Consider the following 21,751-nt stretch of genomic DNA (forward strand, 5'->3'; position numbering starts at 1 on the left):
CTGTGCATTCTGCACTGCCAGCAGTCAGTGGTGCAGAATGGTTTCTGGAATAATCAGATAAATAATAGGAGGAAAGACTAAGAGGTTCAAGGCACATGAGATAGTCAAAACCTGATACTAAGACACTTTCACTTTTTCATGAACTGTTGGAAGCATATATAAAATGTGCAGAAATGTTATTCTGCAGACAAAAGGAACTTTCTTTGAAATCTTAACTGTTCAATCTCAATATTAAAAATACCCTTGCAGTGTTGATCAATGTAGGAGGCACTGGGATATGCTTTACAAGATTTAGATGCCACAAATATTTCTGAAAGGTGTCTTCAGAACTTACCACATGGAATAAAAAGATGCAGCACACATTTCACTTTAAGCATAAGAATGTCAGGAGCAAATTCAGGAGGCAGCATGCTCATTACTGAGGACATTCTGCATTTTGTGTGTTCTGAAATCAATTCCCAATAGTAAGGATCAAGACTTTATTGGTTTAGGTATTAGCTAAGAGTTAGAGGTGGTATCTGACAGCTGGAAATGAATGGGAAGGCACAACCTAAAGGTTTTGCAAATACAAATAAGATATTCTCCAGAGTTACTGTTTAGATTAAGTAAGTAAACAATGAAATAATTAAGTCATGCAATCATTTAAAAAATGTTTGTTGCAAAACGAACAAAAAGCAGAAAGACCAAGAAAAAGCACTTTACGTGCTAGGCAGGACTATGTCCAACAAAAACATTCATTAATCAGTAATGATTTTAATACAGATAGCAACTATATTGTAAGCACTAAAGAAAGCACCGTCTTATTTTGCAAAGCATGCTTTGAGGACTTTGTCAGGGAAGTCCCTTCTGCCTGATGAAATATTTGGTCATTTGTATGTGACCAATCATAGGCAGATGTGTTACTCTACTTGCAATCAGTTACAGTTGTCAAAACTGCACCATTCAGTTACTAGCATAGTCTTCATAGTACTTAAAGGATTATGAGAATTACTGGCTTAGCACTGTACTAGTCTTTCAGTAGAGAAAATCCATCATTCTCTATAAATCCAAGTTGACTTCAGCCTGTGAACCAAAATACAAAATACCAAGAGGGCATTTTATCCTGCAACGTGAAAGGAAGCTGAAAATTTATGTTTTCTATTTCTTTGTTTTTTCAGTAAGCTTCGGTCTTGACATTAAAACCTATTGCTCAATCTGGGGTGAAACTACTGTGAAATTAATTGGGTCAAAAATATTCTTGAAAGAACTTGTCTCTAGGCAACTAATAGCTGAGGAAGGTAGTCTAATATTATTAAGAAGAATATATATCTGCAGGTTGTCATGCTTTCTTCATTTTCTGTCAATCAGTGAAACATTTCATACGCTATAATTTATAAGAACTGTAACTATTGGTTAAATTCTGATTGCACTGCTGGAAATTAATAAGACTTTATATATGTTCTGTTTTTCATTATTTCAGCCATCATAATGATAACATTTATTTTTAATGTATACATACAGTAAAAATCTGAAGTATGGCCATACTTTCCATTTGGAGGACCACATCCTCAGCAAAAATCTTTTCTGGGGATATAAAGAGTATCTGATTTATTACATATGAGAATCAATCTTGTGTCTTTAACCTTCACCCTGAAGCACTAATCTGATTAGACTTTCTGTGTCTATTGGCTTTCATGTATGTGAGTAAATCACTGAAAGGGGAAGGGTACGTTTTTGAAGGATCTAGGGGTCAAAGCCTTCAACTGTAGGTGTATCATTTTCTAGCACAAGAATGAGAACTTTATGTTCATAAAGCACATGCTGCGGTTCATAGTTTGGAATTTCAAGTTTTTTTCTAGCTGGAAATCTTTCTGCACAGACCTTTTTAGACAGAAACAAAGATATTCAGAAGGACTGCTTCCACTGACATCAAGTGAATTTTCATTTACCATTTAATGGATGCAGCCTTAGGCCAGTGCTATTGAAAACTCCTCCCCTAAATGTAATCCTGCTGTTGTAGTGCATTGCATTGTATTTTATTTCTAACTTTACTTGCAGTTCTGCACCGTGGAAGGATTCATAACAGCTTTGGTAGATGAATTTCCAAAGTTACTGCGCAATCGAAGAGAAATCTTCATTGCTGTTGTATGCATTGTCTCCTATCTGATAGGGCTGTCCAATATTACTCAGGTAAGTTCTGTAGAAGAATGTGATCTTATGTCTGACGTACAGCATCCATTTCATTTCCCCCTTCCCCTGCCCCAACCAGGAATCATTGCAAACCATTGAAGTGGCAGGGATCTATCACCGACTATCTAAAGACTACATGCAGCAGACATTAACTTATAAATGTAAAATGCCTGTAGTCCATGGATGCAGTGAGCCCTACTTCATGGTTCAGGTAACAAGAAAAGACACATCTCTACAATCTGTCTTAACAGTCCAAGAAGCGGTACCTAGGGTGTTCTTCTTTGCTTCCTGTGATCTACTAGATTGCAGACCCTTTCAGGGACATGACTGAATAATTGAACAAAAAGAAGTAAAGTCAAATCAAACCAGTTAACTGAATTCTAGCAGTAATGTAATTTTTGTCAGTATTGACCTCAAGTGTTTTAAGACTTTAACCTGTTAACTTTAATTGATTTACATTAATATGTCCCTAACCTATTCACCACTGTTAGTTTGTAGCTTGCATTTTAATCTATCTTGAAATTGGAGTCCTTACTATTTATTTTAACACTTCCTTCTTATATGTTTTAGGGTGGAATCTATGTGTTTAAGCTTTTTGACTACTACTCTGCCAGTGGAATGAGTCTCTTGTTCCTTGTATTCTTTGAGTGCATCTCAATATCCTGGTGCTACGGTAAACAATATGTTGGGGTTTTTTTCCATAAGTGTTGCGCATCATAAGGATACTTCATCTACTGATTTGTTCTTTTGCGTGCACATGCTGAGGGTGGAACTGAAATTGGCCTTGTTATAATTCCACCGAGGACTCAAAGTTGGCTTGTGGAAGTTACTTCTGCCTCTTTAAAACACCCGAAGTATAAGCCTGGAAGTCATTAGATGCTAAGTGTTTCAGGAATACTACATAGGTGACATTTTCCTCTCTTTTGCCCTCCCCCTTCCTTGGAAAGCCTGGATCTTCAGAGGTGTTCAGTACCATTGTGCTCAACATAATGACTTAGGTCTTTTGCACTTTGTGATGTTTCATTTCCAGAAATTACTCTGTCCCTCTAGGATCTTGCAGTGAGAGCCAGGCTCTTTGGTCAGTTGTATCTTGCATAATTGCTCTAAAATATCCAGAAGTCTGGACTGACAAGCTCTGGGCATAAAGATTAATTAATATGTATCATATTCTTGCCAGAGTATTTGTTCATTTGACTTTAGGTCTGTGTTAACTAGTCCAAGAACTTACTACCATGATTACTAAGGCACTTCAGCTAATATTACAAAACTGATTCAGAGCTAGTCAACTGGAGTCTTTCTGCTGCCTTTTAATGAGCTTAAGAGGATGAAGCAGCATTTTATAAGGGAGAGATACTGCATAGGAATCCAGCAAATGTGAATGGAAAAATACACTGGCTAAATAATGAAGAAATCAAATACAAATTTATAAATAATATGATAGACATAACTTTCAGAAGATGATGGAGTACTGGTAGGTAACAGCAGCAGCAGAAGGGCTACTCTTTGATTTCATATGCAGTTCTGCATGTATATGGTGTGCATATATCCACACAGAGTGAAGCTGTTTAACACTAGGATGGACTTTTTTTAAATTTCATTTGTAAAATATCATTCTAAATCTCTCATTCTAATAAGACTTAGAGTTGAAATTAACCAAGAGCAATTTATTGCATCTGACCTTCAGATGTACAGAATTCCTCTGCCTTTGCATGGGAATAAATCTCCTGGTCGCTAATTCGTTATTTATGATGTGGAAGAATGAGAACAAATGACTCTTGGTGCTCCTGACATCCTTCATTTTCTTCCCATTCAGAGAGGTGAAAAGTTATGTTGGAGTCTGTATAGAGCTTCCAGATATACCTCATCATTTATGATGGTGTCTCTCACTGACCTTTCAACTGAATCAGTTATCTGATATGTTTCTGTACTGTTTCTTATTTCTATATTTAGGTGTTAATAGATTTTATGACAACATCCAAGAGATGGTGGGATACAGACCCTGCATCTGGTGGAAACTCTGCTGGTCATTTTTCACTCCTATCATTGTGGCAGTAAGCAACAAACTTTTATAATATGATTCAAAAGATGTAAATGAGGTGGACTACGTACTACAGCGTTGTCATTTCCACCCCACAGGTTCATATTAACTCCGGCCTCATTCCTTTTTTAAGGATTTGAGTAATTCCATTGAAGGCAACAGGCAAAAGGCAGTGTCATCAGAGGAGGCCTGTGCCTCAAAAGGCCTTGCGCAATTTCAAGATTTGTATTAGTCCTCTGAAAATAGTAACTAGTCAGGAGTTTGATTGGCAGAGATAGAAAAATGTAAGATATAAATTTTGACCATTTCTTGTATTAGTAGGTAAAATTTAGCAATCTCTTTAAAGTCTAAATTTTCCATATACACAAAAATACCCACATTTTGTAAACTGAATACCTTCTCAGACACTATTCTGGTAACAGACTAGTATGATAAAATGATGTTCTCTTACAGGATTCTGTGGAATATATTACTCAGTTTATACTGCAATGCTACTGGGTTTTCTGGCAAAACTTGCAAGGATTTTTGTGCACTGGAAACCACAGTACACTCTTCTGATTCTAAACTTTATCCAGTTAAGCCCATCCAGTACATTTTGAAATAATGAACAAAGAAATGTAAATTTACTACACATAATGTAGTTAACCCAGATGGAATATAAAAAGCTGTAACCAAGTAGACACTATTACACATGACACAATACTCCTCACTCACTGATATTTCTCTGATGTTCCCATATAGGTAGGCCAAGGCCATAGAAAAGCAAACAAAGAGCACTGAAGAGAGGCACAGAAAGGTGTTTATATTGAGAGTTCCTTGATTCATCTCTGCCCAGATGAAGAAGGCTTCCATTTTTCTGAAAACAAGTGTTCAGGAAGGCATAAAAAAATGCATTTTGTTTATTTTAGTGGTATAGTAGGAAGAGGGCCAACATTGTATGTAAAACTTAACAGATTTCTACTGTCTTGTAAAGTCTTCAACAGAATTTGTTGTGCAGTGCAAGTTCACCGGTGGTGACGATGTGCTAACAGAATCTGCCACTCTACGTTCTCCTCTCTGGGAATATGTTCTGCACAAGGACTGAACTTAGGATCAGAATGAGCTTTCTTTTTGCTGGTTCAGTTTAGCAGGTTTCCCTGATGCAGGCTGTTTTAGACATTTGAAACAGGCCAGGATAGAAATCTTCCTTGGGAACTTAAAGGAAAAAATACCATGTTTGAAGTTCATCTGTTTGAAAACAACACAAAAGCAACCCACAAGTGCTGCTGATCAATGGTACAGTATAGATGTATATGTAGGTATTATTGTCCAGGACCCCCATCTTTCCAAATAGTCCACTTCCCTCTGATTTTGTGCAGGTTATCTGAGGACTCTACTAGTACCAGTTGATTCCCCATACCAGCATACCTGAATAATCTGAGATGCAGGTTATGTATGTGAAAATATATTGTTACCTTGAAACATTAAGATTAATTTTGGTAAGAAGCTTCTTGGGAAAATATCTCCTCATCTCTTGTTATTGAAAAATTCAAAGTGGTTTTTTAATTTCACAAGATAAGTTCTGCTATAGAGACAAATCTGTAGCTACCTACTGAACCGCAGGGTCTATTCTGACTGCCCTCATTTTCCATTATGCATTTGTTCAGAGGATCTGAACAATATCAAAGCCTCTGGGCCAAGCACTGGTGTGATATTAGAGAGGTCAGTGCAAAGCCAGGCTTTAAAGAACACTTCTTATTCAGAGCCTCTACAAGTCTGTTGGTGACTAGTAGAGTGGAGCGGTACTGATACTATTATTCTAATAAGAAAGTTAGTGGAAACAAACAAACAGCTTCACAGTTGCAGAATTACAGTTCGGTTATTTACACATTCCCACACTAGAGATTAAGCTAGCCAGGAATCAGTCAGTGCAAAGGGCTGGCATTTGCCTGTTTTCTGCAGCCTCCATCTGGAAGACTGACCTGCAGGCCACCTCTACAAGCTAGTGCCTGGTGGCCATCACCAGGGACTAAAGGAACGCTTTCTCCTTGCCTGGATGTGAAGGCAGGCTTGAGGTCTAAGTCAATCCAGAAAAACTCTTGAACACAGAATACACAGGAAATCTCATCCAAATCTTCTTTTCTGCTGTATTTTGCAGGGAGTATTTATCTTCAGTGCTGTTCAAATGACTCCTCTCACAATGGGAAGTTACGTTTTCCCAAAATGGGGCCAAGGGGTTGGTTGGTTCATGGCTTTGTCTTCTATGGTGCTGATACCAGGCTATATGGCATATATGTTTCTAACCCTGAAAGGCTCCTTAAAACAGGTAAGTCTCTGTTTCTTCAGACTGATTTTATCTTGCAAGACCTGTGCACACTGATTGCTGGGCAACTATTTTCTATGATATCTTTCCTGTGGCCTCACTTGCTTAGCCCAGTTATTTTGCATTGAGCTGAAAAACAAGTACCAAACAGACAAAAGACAAGACACTGCCTGTACTGTCATTAAATGTTGTCCTTATCTCTGGGCTTTGACAGTTCCAAACACTTTGCATCCCAGCTCCTTACACCTAGAAAACAAAGTAGCAGTTTACAAAATATGTAAATTTGTCCTTATTAACGCAAGACATAGTGTCATGTATCGAGGCAGTGATACTTTAAGGAATTTGAATCAAACTCATGGGACTAAACCTACATAACTCTTGGATTCCATGAGTCTGCTCACAGTGACCCTATTTAGCACCTCCCTATGATGTGGTCAAAGATTTGAGATCCTGTTCTGCATCGCATCAGTTCTAAGTTGCAACAGCTGCCTTGCTCTGCTGCAGCTGAGAGGAAGTACATGTAAAATCTTGGGATCATATTTTATGATTATGCTGTACTTACTTTTAGTACTTTTTGTACTTACTTTAAGGGAATTCTATGAACAGTTACTTCATGAAGAATGTTAGAGGCATTTTTCTAATTGCACTGTGCTCTTAGCCTCTCCCTGATTCTTTATTCCATGTGTTAAAAGATCACACTTCCTATGTGAGAGAGGTGTTGTATGGCTTAAATGTGTTTTAAGGTCCTTGGAGAAATGCTGCTAAAGGAGTGTGAAATGTTAATAAGCTTATTGATCAGTACACTGCTTAGTAATCACGTACAATTGCCATACTTAATTTTTTTTAAACTGGGTTCATCCTCAGTTTTCCCTCTCTAGACAGTAATCTTGTTTGGAGCATAACAGACACATCTTCAGCACAAATATTGAAACATGCATCTCTCTCCTTTATGATTGCAGAAACCAAAGACTGTCAAAATGAATTTGTCAGAATTTCTAGAATATTCTAAAATCAGCTGACAGAGCCATCTTTGTAAAGGGACAGATGATCTTAAACAGAATTGGCGAGTAATGCCTCATGAATTGCTCAGATCTTGATCCAAATATTTGTCTTCAGCAAATTTTAAAAGACTCAGTGATGCTTCAAAGAAGCTGACAAAACAATTCTGTTGGGTTTTTTTCCCCTGCTTGTTCTTAGCTCCTACGTTTTGAATACCTTTCTCTTGGTCTTACAGAAACATTCACGTGCAAATGGAGAACTATTGCTCTAAAATATAGCTGTGTCTTGAGCAGAGTTGTGTAAGACCACAGTAAAAGTTCCTCATCTCAGTCTTGCTGTAGATTAAGGTCTCATTTTTGAAATCATTAGATAATAGGAGGAGCTGGCACCACTCACAGGCTTTGATGATCAAAACTAGGCTCTCTTTCTCAATACGAATGTGAGTTAGGCAGATAAGCTTCATGAATGGAGAATGCAAAAGGACTAGCAAAGACAGAATAGAAATAAACCAATCTTAAATACGAGTCTACTTTACCAGTGGTATCCTTGAAGGTAGTAACTCCCAGAAGCTGCAGCCAATACTCTCCAGTCCCTTCTGCTCCCTGAGGAGGGTCACCATTGCATCTGAGATCCAGCTTTGACTTCCTGTTACCCACTGCAAACTTGCAGCCTTGATGCTTGACCTGTGGGCTTGCAGCAGAGCCTCTCCTCACCTGCCCCACGCACCAGTCTCTCATTTCTTTCCCCTATGCATGTTCAGCTGCTAATGCCTGATGGCATGTACTGTTTTGCATGTGGTCTTTCAACGCCTAGTCTCATGTTCAGAACACAGCTAAAACTGGTTTTAGTATATATGACTTATTGCCTTTATAGTCCCTTGGGAGACAGAGAGAATTTTTTCAGTTTAGCTCTAATGCCTAGATAGAATCACAGAATCACAGGTTGGAAGGGACCTCAGGGACCATCTAGACCAACCTTTTTAGGAAGAGCACAGTCTAAACAAGATGGCCCAGCACCTTGTCCAGATGACTCCTGAAGGTGTCCAACATGGCCGAGTCAACCACTTCCCTGGAGAGATTATTCCAATGGTTGACTGTCCTCACTGTGAAAAATTTCCCTCTTGTGTCCAATCGGAATCTCCCCAAGAGCAACTTGTGTCCATTCCCCCTGTCCTTTCCGTGTGACTCCTTGTAAAAAGGGAGTCTCCATCTTCTTTGTAGCTGCCCCTTAAGTACTGGTACACGGTGATGAGAGCCCCTCTGAGCCTCCTTTTCTCAAGGCTGAACAAACCCAGTTCTCCCAGCCTATCCTCACAGGGCAGGCTTCCCAGTCCTCTGAGCATCTTGGTGGCCCTTCGTGTTCAGGATTGCCTTTAAGAAAAAAGGAAGCCTTGAAACAATTTTTTGACTGCCTCACATTTATTGTTGTTCTTCAAACAGCGCATCCAAGTAATGATTCAGCCAAGTGAAGACATCACTCATCCTGAAAACGGGCCAGACCAGGCCCAACAGAGCAACACTGCAAACAAAGAAGCCTACATCTAAACTTCTGTATTGTAAAAGTACCAACACTATTCCAGAAAAAAAAATATGGTTGAATATGACCACAAATTTATGTCTGAGAATATAATTACCTACCTCTAGTGGCAAAAAAAATAAAAAATAAAAAAAAAAGAAAAAAGGTCATCTCCACTATAAGGGAATCACCATGGGTATGATTCAACCATTGTGCCAGCTCAAATGTTGACAGTGTTTTGTGTTCTCTGGCAATCCACAGACTGTTAATCTTTTTATCCTTTCACAATAATAGTTGCATACCTTGGAATTTGTAAACTGATGTGCCAATACCTTTTTACTCTACCTTTTAGCACGACTATTTGAAGTTTTGTGCTGCTGATTTTTAGTAGTTTATCAATACTTCTTACCGCTGAATCCCAAGACTGTTATTTCTGACTCTGCAGGAGTAAAATTAAGTTTGGAATTGTTTTGTACAAAAGAATGAAGTATTTTGTAAACAAGTGATTTCCAGTGAAAAAGTCTGCCCTTAAAACTTGCTCCCATTGAGGCCATTTGAGGGGGAAGAGACTTCCTTCAGTTAACAGTAGACACAGCCTTTATAAACATTCCTAGTGCAAATTGGGTCATATGGCTATTTGTGGCAATAAAGCATAGAATGGCTGTAAACACTATCTGTACTTAGTCTTTCAGGATAACTTTCAAACAAGATTGTAAATGTCTTCAAAAATATCTGTACTATTACTTATAAAAAGAATATATATTTGTGAATCAATACTAGATGAATTGCAGATGTTAGAGGCAAAAAATATGACTTCTAACTTCTTTACCAAAATAAGAAGTAATATCCAAGAGCTCTTAAAGATGTCCCAGAGTAAAATAAAAAGTATTTGCAATGCAAGCTCAGAGCACTTGAGTTTTTATTATGCTGTTATTATTCTACTATTATTGCATTGCCACCAAAATAGAAACCAAAACAATGGCTTAAAGACTGAAGCTTATCCTTGTAATTCTAATTTAGGGTTTAATTCACAATTGTTTTTTTTAATCTGTTAAAGGACTTAAACAGTTTCTAATAAGCAAATTATAAAATATTGATCGTTAGCACTTTGAAAAGAGTTTTATTTTTATTTATGTATTATTTGTGGTGATGAAGGCATAAGGGAAAGCTATTTCAACAATATTAAAAAAAAAAAAAATCTTCACTCTGGGCTCAGTCTGCATTTGCCACATAGCTAGAAAGCCCATTCAGCTCATGGAACTTTTTCCCTGTGTGGAAAATGCAGTGGTTAGCATGCATGGTAATTCTCGTTTGGCAGCTATATGACAGACACAAAGGATTATGGAAAATGCAGTAATTGATGTCTGATTATAAATGACTGTGACAGAACTGTGCAATGAAACATGCTTTTCAGCAAATTTTTGTGCAACGTACAATGTTAGATAGCACAATTTATGTAGAACTACTACGTGAAAAACATGTTAACTGTGAATGTTGGCTTTTTCATTGTTTTTGTCTGAAGGTGACAAACATGTTCTTGCAATAAGGTATTATTCTCAGAATGTCAAGCACATTGTTGTAGAAATAATATATATAAAATACATATATATTTCAAACTACATCATAAAATCTCAGAGTATGTTTGGTAGATCCTAAACTGTTTCATACATAGATCAATTGTAAAATATTATGAGATCTAAGCTACATCCTTAATGGCTATAGCTGATATGCAAAAGTCCTGTAAGTCTTTGGGATTTAGGGGAAAACTGTACATCTTACACAAACATTATACATGATACATACACATTATAATTGTGAATTTCATTAGACTAAGGATAAAAGTTCCAACTTTCTCTTTATTGTTTAATGTAATCAAGTCCCATGTTGTTATAAGAAAAATGCAGTATTTAATGTTTGATTGTAAACAATAATGACAGATGTTTGACAGACCTGCTCTTTAGCAAAAAGCTGTACAAACGTATCATATAGCACAAAATAGTGTTGTAGAACTACTGTGTGTAAACTGTGAATAGCTGTATCTTTTTTGTAGTACTTGCCCTGAAAAAAGAGGTTATTGTATGATCATATTAGCTTTTTGCAATAAGGAATACCTGAACACCAAGCAAATCTATCTCTATATAAAAATATATATGTAATATATACATATTAAAAAATATATACAGAGCCTGTTTAAAAGAGTACAGCATTATTTAGTAAATTGCAACCTGTTCTATGGACCAAATGTAAAATATTTATAAATTAAGGTGCATTTTAAATGTCTATAAATGGTGTCATAATTAAAGCACGATCGTTATGTAAGTTTCCAAGAGTTTAGAGGAAAAAGAATAAAGGCTATATTATACATTAAATTCACAATTTTGCAGTCTTTCATTGAACAAAACCAATGTGTGTTATTTTCTGCAAAGCCAGTTCTAAATGTTTAATGTATTTTTTAATATATATAATACATCCTTTAAATATCAAAATGCTGTATCACACTTGTGATGTGTATAACTAATGCATAATGCTATTTCTATAATTTAGTTGGTATGTGCATCCATTGCACAGGAAGCTTAAACGGTGACAGTTAATAGCCCTACCTGGCATCCTGCTGCTTTAACACTCCTGTAGGAAGATGGCAGACCAGGACCTCTAAGCAGCCCTAGAAAACAAGCCTGGATTTTGAAATAAACATTCCTCAGGTACGTTTCTGCTGATACTTCGGGGTGTGTACTGCAGTACCTGAAGTCACTGATTCCTAAGCAATTACTGAGGAGCATACCACCCCTGGCTGAAGCCAATGGGCTGGTGAAACGGTGGCCTTATAAGAAACAGAGAGATGATACATTGCTACAAAAATCATTGTTCTCTGTATCAGCTGCCATTAAAGTGTGAGAAGATGTCAAGCAAGTCGCACAGCAGTCTGCTTTACATCTGTGTCTATGCAATACTGCTGAGGAGCTGAATGCTCCTATGCTCTGAATTTAATTATCTAACTATAAAATTGGAACAGGACATCATGCTGGGAAAGAGCCTAAGCAATTTAGAGACCATTATTAGAATTGGAAATGGTTCTGGTAGAAGCATCTGAAATCATAGACTTGAAATTCAATATGCCGATCTTGGATTGGAAAGGAGCACTCAAATGTGCAAGTACAAGGTGAGGGCAGTTCCTTCTGCTTTTAGAAGAGGATGGGGAACAAGGGCAGGAGCATGTAGGGAAGATCACAGATTGTTCTAGAACTGGGGGAAGGAGCAACTTTGATGCTTTTGAAATACAGAAGGAAAATTAATCCATCTCTAAAGTTTAGTTCATGGGCCTTATGTGTAGTATTCATGGCCTGCTGTTTTCACAATATATTGTAAGAAAAAGGATGACAGTTGCATCTGAGAGAAGTGGCCATGGTTAGTGCTGGGTGGCTGGCCAGCTGGCAGTGCAAGGGGCAAAGGATGGCTGAGGAAAAGGAACCTAGTTGAAGGCTATTGTGTTAGTGCTGTGATATTTCCATGTTCTCCTGGAGGAATTTTCTCTTGCCATGCTGCAGAAATCCCAACAGCAATTCAACAAGAAACATGCAAATAAGGTCATTTCTTCCCTACAGGACTGCAGGATGCCCAGAGAGAAATCCGTGTCCTTGCTCTTCAGGAGTATTAGTTCAGCTACATGTGCTGTTATGCTAAAATAACACTATGTTGCTTTTGGGGTTTTTTGTTTGTTTTAAGCCTGATTATTCCTGTTTTGTTCTGCTCAGGCCAAAATAGCGTTACAATTAACTATTAAAATTACTCAGTTCCCACCGTTGGCTCGTTCTTGGAGGGGCTGCAAACATTCTCAGGCTTACCTTAGGCTGGAAGTGAGCCCAGGGTGGCATCTCCTGCCTGCCAACATCCCTTCATAGTTGTAACCACATTTGGCAGCTGCCATTGAACCCAGCTGTGATCAGCAAATGTGGGTTGCACTAAAACATTCAGACATTCACGTCTTGGACACTTCCACTTCAGGAGCAATTCCCAACGAAGAGACTGAAATCCATTGTACGGCTACCTACAAACACGGACAGACATGATGAGGAAAGCAACAACATAAAAGCCTTATTTCCCAGGAATGTGAACTGGTGAACGCAGGGCTAAGTGTGAGCTGCAGCAGCTGCTAAACAGCTGTAGCTGCTACTCTTACCTTAGTGTTTGTGAGTGCCAAACTACCACAAATTAACCAGTTTCACTGCTTACTCATCAGAGCAAGAAGGAAGGTGCCAGGCTTTATATTCTAAAGGGTCTTTTTACTTTTTCTTTTTTTCCCCCTCTCCTCTTTCTCAGCTTCTCACACTGCTCAGAATCTTAAATTGGGGGGGGTGGGGGTGGGGGGTGGCGTGAAAATGGACAACAACCACCACACCAAAAACCTACCCCCCCAAAACATGCACACCACATGCCCCCATGACATGCTTCATACATAATACATATATATGGCCAGTTAGTGCTAGTGTCTAGAGATGGACTTGAAGGTATGGTGGTAACTTCTGCCCTACCTTCTGATCATTGCCTGTATCTTCACTACTTCTTCCTACCCTCTCCTGGTAGCCATGGTGACTGGAGTGGCTGTGATAGGGGCATGTGTAATTTACTTGTTCTCCAGGCAGACTAAGCAGCCCTTCAGCACATGCATGGATAGAAAGTGATGACAAGGAAGAAGAACAGCAGTCAGGATTATCTTCATGAGAAATGGCACTTACTGACTAAAAAAATATGTTTAACACATTTAACACACATCACGTAAGAACGGGGTGGGAGGGAGAGGTTTACAAATACACAATTTTTCCGGGTTTTTTTTCCAGTCTAAACATACCTTACTTCCTCTCTTCTGCCTATGGGGGGGGGGGGGGGGGAAGGAGAGTTAAACAGGGTAAAATGAACCATAATATTAGGCCCCCCACAGAGCTTAGTCTTCTTATGATGCTAATGTATTGCCACTTCTCATTCCTGCTTCTACAAGTTGAGGCCAGTCAATAATTTTGCCACTCTTCCCTGCTGACAATTTCTGGGCAATGAGCAATTTTCCTCTATTTTTCACAGAAATCAAATTAATTTTTTAGGGCTACAGAGCTGTATTGTTTTGTTCAATTCTCCTGACCAAGCATGTAAGACATTAACTCAAGCAGCCCCTGCAGCTCAAGCGCTCACTGTACAAATAGCCTTCAGCGGGTAGATACAGCAGAGAGACACCCAATAATACCCAGTTGCCAGTCCCTGTGCACATGGTCAAATATAGTTGCATGCGTATGCACACCCATACACTTTACAAGTGCATTCATTCAAGCTTTGCCTCTATTTTAAAATGTATGAATTGGTGGGGGAGAACTTACACTGTTTTGCAACTTAACATCTAATTATTTTTTTTCCTAGGTTTGTAGATGGGCTCATCTTAAAATCAGTGGCAAATATTCAGTTATTCTTTTTGAATATCAAATAGGCTGAAGTAATCTGGTGAGTTATTTGTGAGTCATAAGTGCATGATGGTGCTAAATGTGTCCAACACTGCCTAAGAGAAGGACAGAATGGATCAGCCATTGTCACAAGGATAAAAATTAATGTGTTTTGCCAGCAATGGTGCTTTAGTCATACTGAAATAGCTGCCTTGCGTATCTTTGAAGATAAGTAGCTGAAAGGTGTTTATAACATTTTAAAGTAACAGTGGGTAGAAAAATAGCCAAAATGTACACGTTAAATTTGTGTCTGGAGTCTCCTCTACGCTTTACCAAACTGGATACCCACTGAGCACTGAAAGGGGAATAAAATTGAATGGCACAAGTCACTGCCTTATTACATTACATCAGTATGATTTCTGTTCATTATAATTATTCTAGAACAACCTAGGAACATCTAAAGAAGGTTAACATAAAAAAGCCTAAGCAGCTAGTTTTAGTCTACAAAAGGGTTTTCCAGACATCACTGGCACTATCATTTACTGGCACTACCATATGCAAACATACAGCGACTTCTACATCCCAATCCTCCCTGCAGACAAATAGCTGTCCCTACAAACACTCAATTAAAAATAATTACAGCCAGTACAGTCAGGACTTTGACTCCCTGCTCAGCCACCTGGTCTGGCACCGTGGCAGGAATAGTAACGCCAGATAAAAGCGTTTAACCAGCCAGCCAGCCATTTCCAAACCACTTACCCTCACCTTCCCACACCAGCACAAGGGGGTTGCACACCAGCGCGAGGGGTGTTCAGCATCAGTGCATTGCAGCTATAAAGCTAGCTGGCACTGTAGGGCTAGAAAGTGCTACCCAGGGATGACTGAGGAGCATTTTGATCAAGATCATCTATGAGTAAAACAATAAATCTCTCTCTGAATATAAGCCAGAGCAACTGGTTGTGTTAGGGGATTATTTCTAGGTCATTTCATTTACACCATACTGCACTGCAAATATTTCACTGAATGAATGACCAAAATAATCAGAACACTGGAGAGAAACACCAACTCACACTGTGGGCAACTAACTTTGCCCTAAAAGTGACAGAGCTCAGCAGTTTTTAACCTGCTCTTTACCAACTGTCACACAGCAGCAACCCATGACCTTTACTGCTGATCTTTCCACAGACTTGTTCTTGGTCTAGGGGAGATGAGGCTGACCTTTTCCAGCCTAGTTACTTCTACTGTTAGCAAGCTGTATCGTGACAGAACTTGTCTGTCAGGATCTGCCTCAAAATTACAAAATTAGACTCAGATTTTGGTTTAAAAGCACTCCACCTCAAGCCTCCCACACTACTCAGAGAAAATTAATCCCTCCTTCTATTCATCTTGGCACTGAAGACACTGAGATTCCAACATCTGACACCAATGACTGATCAGGTCCAATGTCCCATCTGAAAGAAGTGCAATCTGGGAATAACTCAGAGAAGGAAGATTTGTTCTTGCACAGCTGAATCTTCACTGTAACAAGTTACTTGTGGGCAAGGTATGCAGAGTCATCAGTACGCACTGAGAAATACTGAATTTGTGCTCACCAGGGAATTGCTCTATCATCTATGTTGAATTGTTTCACTGCCATTATTAGCTTACACAATAACTGGTCAGGATATTGCTTTAGCAGTAAATATATTGCAGGATGGGCACACTAAGATAAGAATGCTAGTAATTAAGATGTGCCAACAACACACACTGTAGTTTTTTTCTTCCGGTGTCTCAAGTCAACCAAGCCCATGCTTACCAGGTAGCTCTCAGGACAGCAACAAACTCACTCAGCAGCTTCTGCAGCAAAAGTAAACACACTGACACACCAAAACCCAACCAAAACACATTGCTACTCTGGCACTCCACCGTGTTAACTTGATGCTTTACCTGATCCAGTTGGCTCTAAGCCCTGTACAATTTTGCATTTCAAGACTAATATATTAGAAAAGATAGTTCAAGGTTTCCAATTCTGATCAAATAAATGAGTGAACAAGATACCAGTAATCTTAAGCAACAAGTAAAATGCCAGCGAATTCCTTTTAAATGAGGTCCTTTTCAAATGAGAAAATAAAGGGGGTAAGATCTCAATCAGCTAATCAATGAGTTAAAGATTTACTACAAATCTGCAGTATCTGTATTAATCTATTATAGTAGCCTTTTTTCCTTTTTAAATACTTCTTTTGGTCTGGTCAAGGTAAGGCAAAGAAAACCAGTGTGCACTATAACAGGGATTTTTGGCCCTAAAGCACTATTTTATGGGACTGTTGGTTGGGGTTTTGAGGGGGTGAAAGACATTGATTTGAATGTCTGCAATTTAATAAAATGCAAGCTTATAAGTAAATGGTTTAATAAACAAGTCTGGAGAACATTAAGGTACCAATCTACTGGCTTTTGTGTTGGAGTATAGTAATCGTACTCAGTCCCATCATTCAAAGTTATTCAACTGTGCGCATGAACTGCGTGTGTGTGTTGCTTTTAAGCTTCTCCCTTTCACAAAAAGCTTCCACAAATATGCTCAGAAAAGTTTATTTCTTAGTTCTTTACATACTACGTATTACTTAACATTCAGTATTTTATGATATGTTATGTTTTTGGCTCGTCCTTTTCTTTGTAAATCACAGGCTTCTCCAGGGGTTTCTGGCATGCTTATTTTGTATTTCCGCATTCTGCTTTGATTGGCTTTATCTTATGAAATGAAATTCTCCAAGATGATGAAACTAGGACTAGTGGATGAGGGGTATTTTTATTTATGCCTGGCTTTTCAGGAAAATTTAGAATTTCATTTAAAATTATCCAAGATAAAATTATTGCTATAGGAATAGCCTCATTAACAGCTTACATTAACATAAAAATGCAAATCAAAAGAATGCTACTGCACTATCATAGCAGTGTCTAAATATCATCCCTTTGAAAGGACCCTTTTTGCACCAAGAGTACACATTCATGTGACCTAGCCCATATGGCTTTTTATTGTCTCTTTTTGAGCATGTTTGTTACATAATTTCTGTAAAAGTCACTTTTTTCTTCATAAACCTGTGTGCTGCGACAGGCAGATTTCCTTTGGTGAAGCAGACCCAGAAATAAACAAAGCTCTTTCTCATGCTGTTGCCACCGAAGGCATTGCAGATGGGTGCTGGGATGCTCCCAGCTAGTCCTCAGTCACATGTGCCAGCAGTGAGCAGCTCCAAGGGCCATGGCGTCAGCACAGGGAGTCAAAAGGAGGAGGGAGCAAACTGCAGTCCATGGTACATTAACCAGGAAAGTTTGGAAATGTAAAACTCAATGGGCTGTCAAAACAATGTTCCTCCAATGCTCTGCACAGACTAGCATTTTGTCAGTCTAAGTACAAACGCCAAAACTGGCTAAGTCTTCAAACAACCCATGTACGTTTTTTTTCATGACTGATGTAAGTAAGGAAGGACAAAGGAGGAAAATTCCTTTCCCTTAAAATCAATAAATACATATGCTGGAAAGCTGGGTGGCCCGCAACCTGTAGCTTGTATCTGAGGGTGAACTTGACTCTTCAGTGAAGAGAGATTAACAGTCTCAGCTCAGATCTAGTGGACGATGTTCACCATTTAAAGTGACCTCATTCAGGCCTTTTTTGGCAGGTGCTGCCCTCATGGGCCCTGGTAACTTTCTCGTGAGTTTTAAAGGAAAAAAAGTGTAAGTTGTGTGATTGTATTAGTTGTATGTATTTTAACATTTCAATCATTTCTCATTACTAAGGCAGTTGTCTATATCTGTTCAATGCAGTTTATCATTATTTCTCACTGTTACCGGAGCTGCCCCAAGGATTTCAGCTAGGCCAAAAATCTCATTATTTTGAAAAATACGCAAACACAATTCAAGAGCAGTACTTTTTGTTTTACCTTAGCTTTCAAGATAGGGCAAAAAGTTCATTCACTGATCTCTATTTATCTATTAGTTGCTGCTATGAATAACAAATCCGAGACCAAGTTACAGCAATGACCAGCGGAATTCCATGGCAGTGAAACACCCCTGTCTGTGGGGGGAGGAGAGGTTAAGGTGACATTTTAATTTCACAAGCCTGTGCTGCAAGTTACTCCTTACAAGCTCCCATTAATTCCTCACATGCCTCCATGAGGTGTGTTAACCCATAACACCTCAAACCAGACTCAATGCTGGAAGACTCCCCTGTTAACGTTGGTGTAACTCAGTGGACCTGGGCCCAAAGCTGTAATGCAAACCAGAACAGAATCCATCTTGCCATCCATAGCTCTTTTACAGTGCTGCGGAGAATTCAGCAATCTGCTCATAACAGCCACCTCTGACTGGGTGCAGCCGCCCAGACAATATTGCAGACATTAAGTCATCTTCACACATACACTCCCCCAATAAATCTTGTCCAATCCATAGGATTTATGCCAACTGTATGTGATAAATACTCAATATTACTGCACACCTCCCACATTCAGGGTAACATGTTCTTTCTAGGAACACCTCTGAAGTACACCTGTGACAACTCAACTTGAATTAGCTCTTTTTTCCTTCCTACATCCACCCTGACAGGAATATTTTTTTTTTTTTCTTCTGCAGAAGCAGCTATTTATCCTCTAAGGCCACCAAGCTGACTTTATCTAAAAGCTACCAACATCTGGCCCCTGAATTCAGCAATCAATAGTGATGCTACAGTCTGACTATTTTACAAACAACATGCAGAAAATTGGCTTTAGGAACAGCAATGGAAATTCTGCTAAAGGAAATAGCAGGTGTAGCATGTCTGTTGGAATAACGCTAGTATCCTCCAGCAAAGATGATTTATAGCTGGTCTTATTGGTTAGATAACAGCTAAAATACTCCTCTCAACACCAAAGCCCAGTGTAACCACTGTATCCATTCCATTTCTGAAAAATAAAACATGAAGAGGATTGGTAGCACCAGAAGGTATCGTAATTTTTAAGACAGATAATGCTTTGTTTACAGAGAAGGTGACAGAGAGAAGCAAAGAATCGATTTCAGAAATTCTCAAGAAACTTGTGATAAATAAATTGGGAGTGTGCTGTTCTCCTATAAAACAATCAACTAAAGCTTGCTAATATTAACACATGCTAAAAACATTACTACAACTTTCAGCATGTTTTATGCTGACTCCTATCTGTACATGCCAGGTACACCTGATAAGGCTGTGATTTTAACATGCTAATTTTCCTTTGCTGCTGAGCATTACACACAATTGCCTTGGGACACAAGAGAGACTATGTTCAAAGAAATATTTTGTGGTCATTAAAAAAATTAACAGGCTAAAGAAATCCTCTCTAGAGTTGAAAGGCATCAAGTTAGGCTCCCTTTTTAGAGTCCAAGATTATTTGGTTTTGGAACAGAATTCTGTTTAATAGTAAGAGTACATTAGAAATAATTTATTCAGACCACATCTGGTATTTTTCAGAAGCAAAGTGTTTTCCTATGTAAAAATAGAAGGAAAATAAGAAATTGAGCCTGGATGTTCTGCATGCATTCTGACAGCAGCTGGGATTTTTTTTCTTGTGAGAATCTCATGGGAGTAAGTTGCACCGGTGTTTCCCAGCAGACACCATGGCACTGCTGATTTGCAATGCATGCAATGGGAACTGAAGTGGATATAGCCACAAGTATGCACAAGCTGTTGCCCACTTGGTATTCTATTTCAGGACAAAGCTGCTTCAGAGACAGCCGAGAACCAACCAGCATAAAGCCAAAGCTCAGTCTGTCAAGACCAGTAAATGCATCTCTACACAATACCAGAGATGTTCTCCCTTTAATGTCCTGGCACTGCAGGGAGGTGAACATGAGTGAAGAGTACATCATTTCTCACTGGTTGAATCTTCTCTAGACAGTTGCTCTCCATTTCTGTAGCACAATATGCACTATGGGAATTAGAGCTCCTCCATTGCAGTTCTCTGACTGTCAGTGCCAGATTTGCTCTTACAGCTATTACCACTTTTTTTTTGAAGGTTATTTTGTTGGTTTTCTGTGTTATTTTGTTTTGTTTTAAATCCTTGGCCATGTTTTTAATCAACAAGTGTGGGGAACAAAATTCAGCTGGTGTAAAATTCCATATGAAACTAACAGGAAAGCCACAAGAAACATGGAAGTTTCTATGAGCAAAGACACATATGTATGAATTTTTCGAAAGAAGAGGCAGTGAAGAAAGTCAGACATCACATAATATATCTCCAAACATCAGTTGTACTTCCTAACATTTGTGAACCTTTGAGAGGTATAAGATTCAAATGTAAAATGCCTATATGAAGAGAAAATGGCTCAACTCAGGTTATTAAGTAAAAATTAAACACATATTTCTTGTTTTGCTGGCTGAGGCTTCCACTTTTGTCTCTTACCACCTCTCTCAAACCACCTCTCTATGTCACCACAACTGCATAACTGGATGAACCACTTCAAAAGGACACAGAACCCTTGTAAACACTGAAGCAAAACACTTAACAGCTACAGCTTTAAAAGGAACATTGGACTGATAAAAGGACATAATTTTTAGAAACTTATTGTAAAAGTCTGCAGGTATGCAAGGGATTTTTTTAAAATGGAAATACTCTCTCTGCCGTTCAGACCTGAAAATCTTAAAAATTGTAAAACAAAGATTTCTTATTTATCTGCAACTTAAAGACACCAAACTAGCTTCAGATAAGTAATTTGGTCCTGAAAACAGTAAAGCTGGAAAACATGAAACTTCTCACAAGGACTCATTCATCCTGCCAAATAGTAGCTCTGATATTTCTGATGTGCCGATGTTAGCATCTAACCTCTAGCAGGATGTTAATGGCACATTAGAAGTCAATAAAAAGAAGAAACTGTATTAAAAGCCCAGCCTCTCTTTCCCGAAAAAGCGTAGGCAGTGTTAACACAATAGTTTTCATTTACAGCTAAAAATAATTAAGCTAAACTTTGAACACTTCTTTCGTTCATATCTTGTTTTTTTTTTTCCCTCAGTGCCTTCAGTAAGTGCTTACAAAGAAAACAGGGTGGAGTGGGTTTGGGTGTCATGGATAAGAAGCTCAGCTATCAAACATCACCGGCAGATAAATTTATTCTTGTGGACACGTATTCTCTAGTGTGTTGTCATTAGCAGATGGGTGTTGCCAGCAATATCTGTGGATCATCTGTGGTGTAATTTAACCTGTAGGCACATATTGAACTTGTGATAATGTAATGTCCATCTAAATGAGCTCATGGGTCTGTAAGAGTAATAATCTTACAGAAGCATTTCCAGCTTGTATAGTTAATGCTACAGACTTAGAGCACATGTTC

General features: G+C 38.6%; 1 protein-coding gene and 1 long non-coding RNA gene across 3 annotated transcripts in view; one reads left to right on the forward strand and one right to left on the reverse strand.

The window, feature by feature from the left end:
* SLC6A1 (solute carrier family 6 member 1) overlaps positions 1–9,052 on the forward strand; it is a 64,304-nt gene extending 55,252 nt beyond the window's left edge. For both annotated transcript variants that reach the window (XM_064454237.1, XM_064454238.1), the window contains exons 11-15: positions 2,038–2,169; positions 2,740–2,842; positions 4,120–4,220; positions 6,345–6,512; positions 8,948–9,052. In XM_064454237.1, the coding sequence (XP_064310307.1) occupies positions 2,038–2,169; positions 2,740–2,842; positions 4,120–4,220; positions 6,345–6,512; positions 8,948–9,052 (609 nt within the window). The remainder of the gene's footprint in view (positions 1–2,037; positions 2,170–2,739; positions 2,843–4,119; positions 4,221–6,344; positions 6,513–8,947) is intronic.
* Positions 6,506–21,751, reverse strand: part of LOC135313873 (uncharacterized) — a 115,176-nt gene continuing 99,930 nt past the window's right edge. Inside the window, exons 4-7 of the long non-coding RNA XR_010373356.1 lie at positions 13,553–13,674; positions 12,866–13,068; positions 8,044–10,291; positions 6,506–6,755 (exon numbers count right to left, since the gene is read on the reverse strand). This is a non-coding gene — a long non-coding RNA (uncharacterized LOC135313873). The remainder of the gene's footprint in view (positions 6,756–8,043; positions 10,292–12,865; positions 13,069–13,552; positions 13,675–21,751) is intronic.

This window comes from Phalacrocorax carbo, chromosome 6 (genome assembly GCF_963921805.1).
Source record: "Phalacrocorax carbo chromosome 6, bPhaCar2.1, whole genome shotgun sequence".
In the NCBI taxonomy this organism is placed as follows: domain Eukaryota; kingdom Metazoa; phylum Chordata; class Aves; order Suliformes; family Phalacrocoracidae; genus Phalacrocorax; species Phalacrocorax carbo.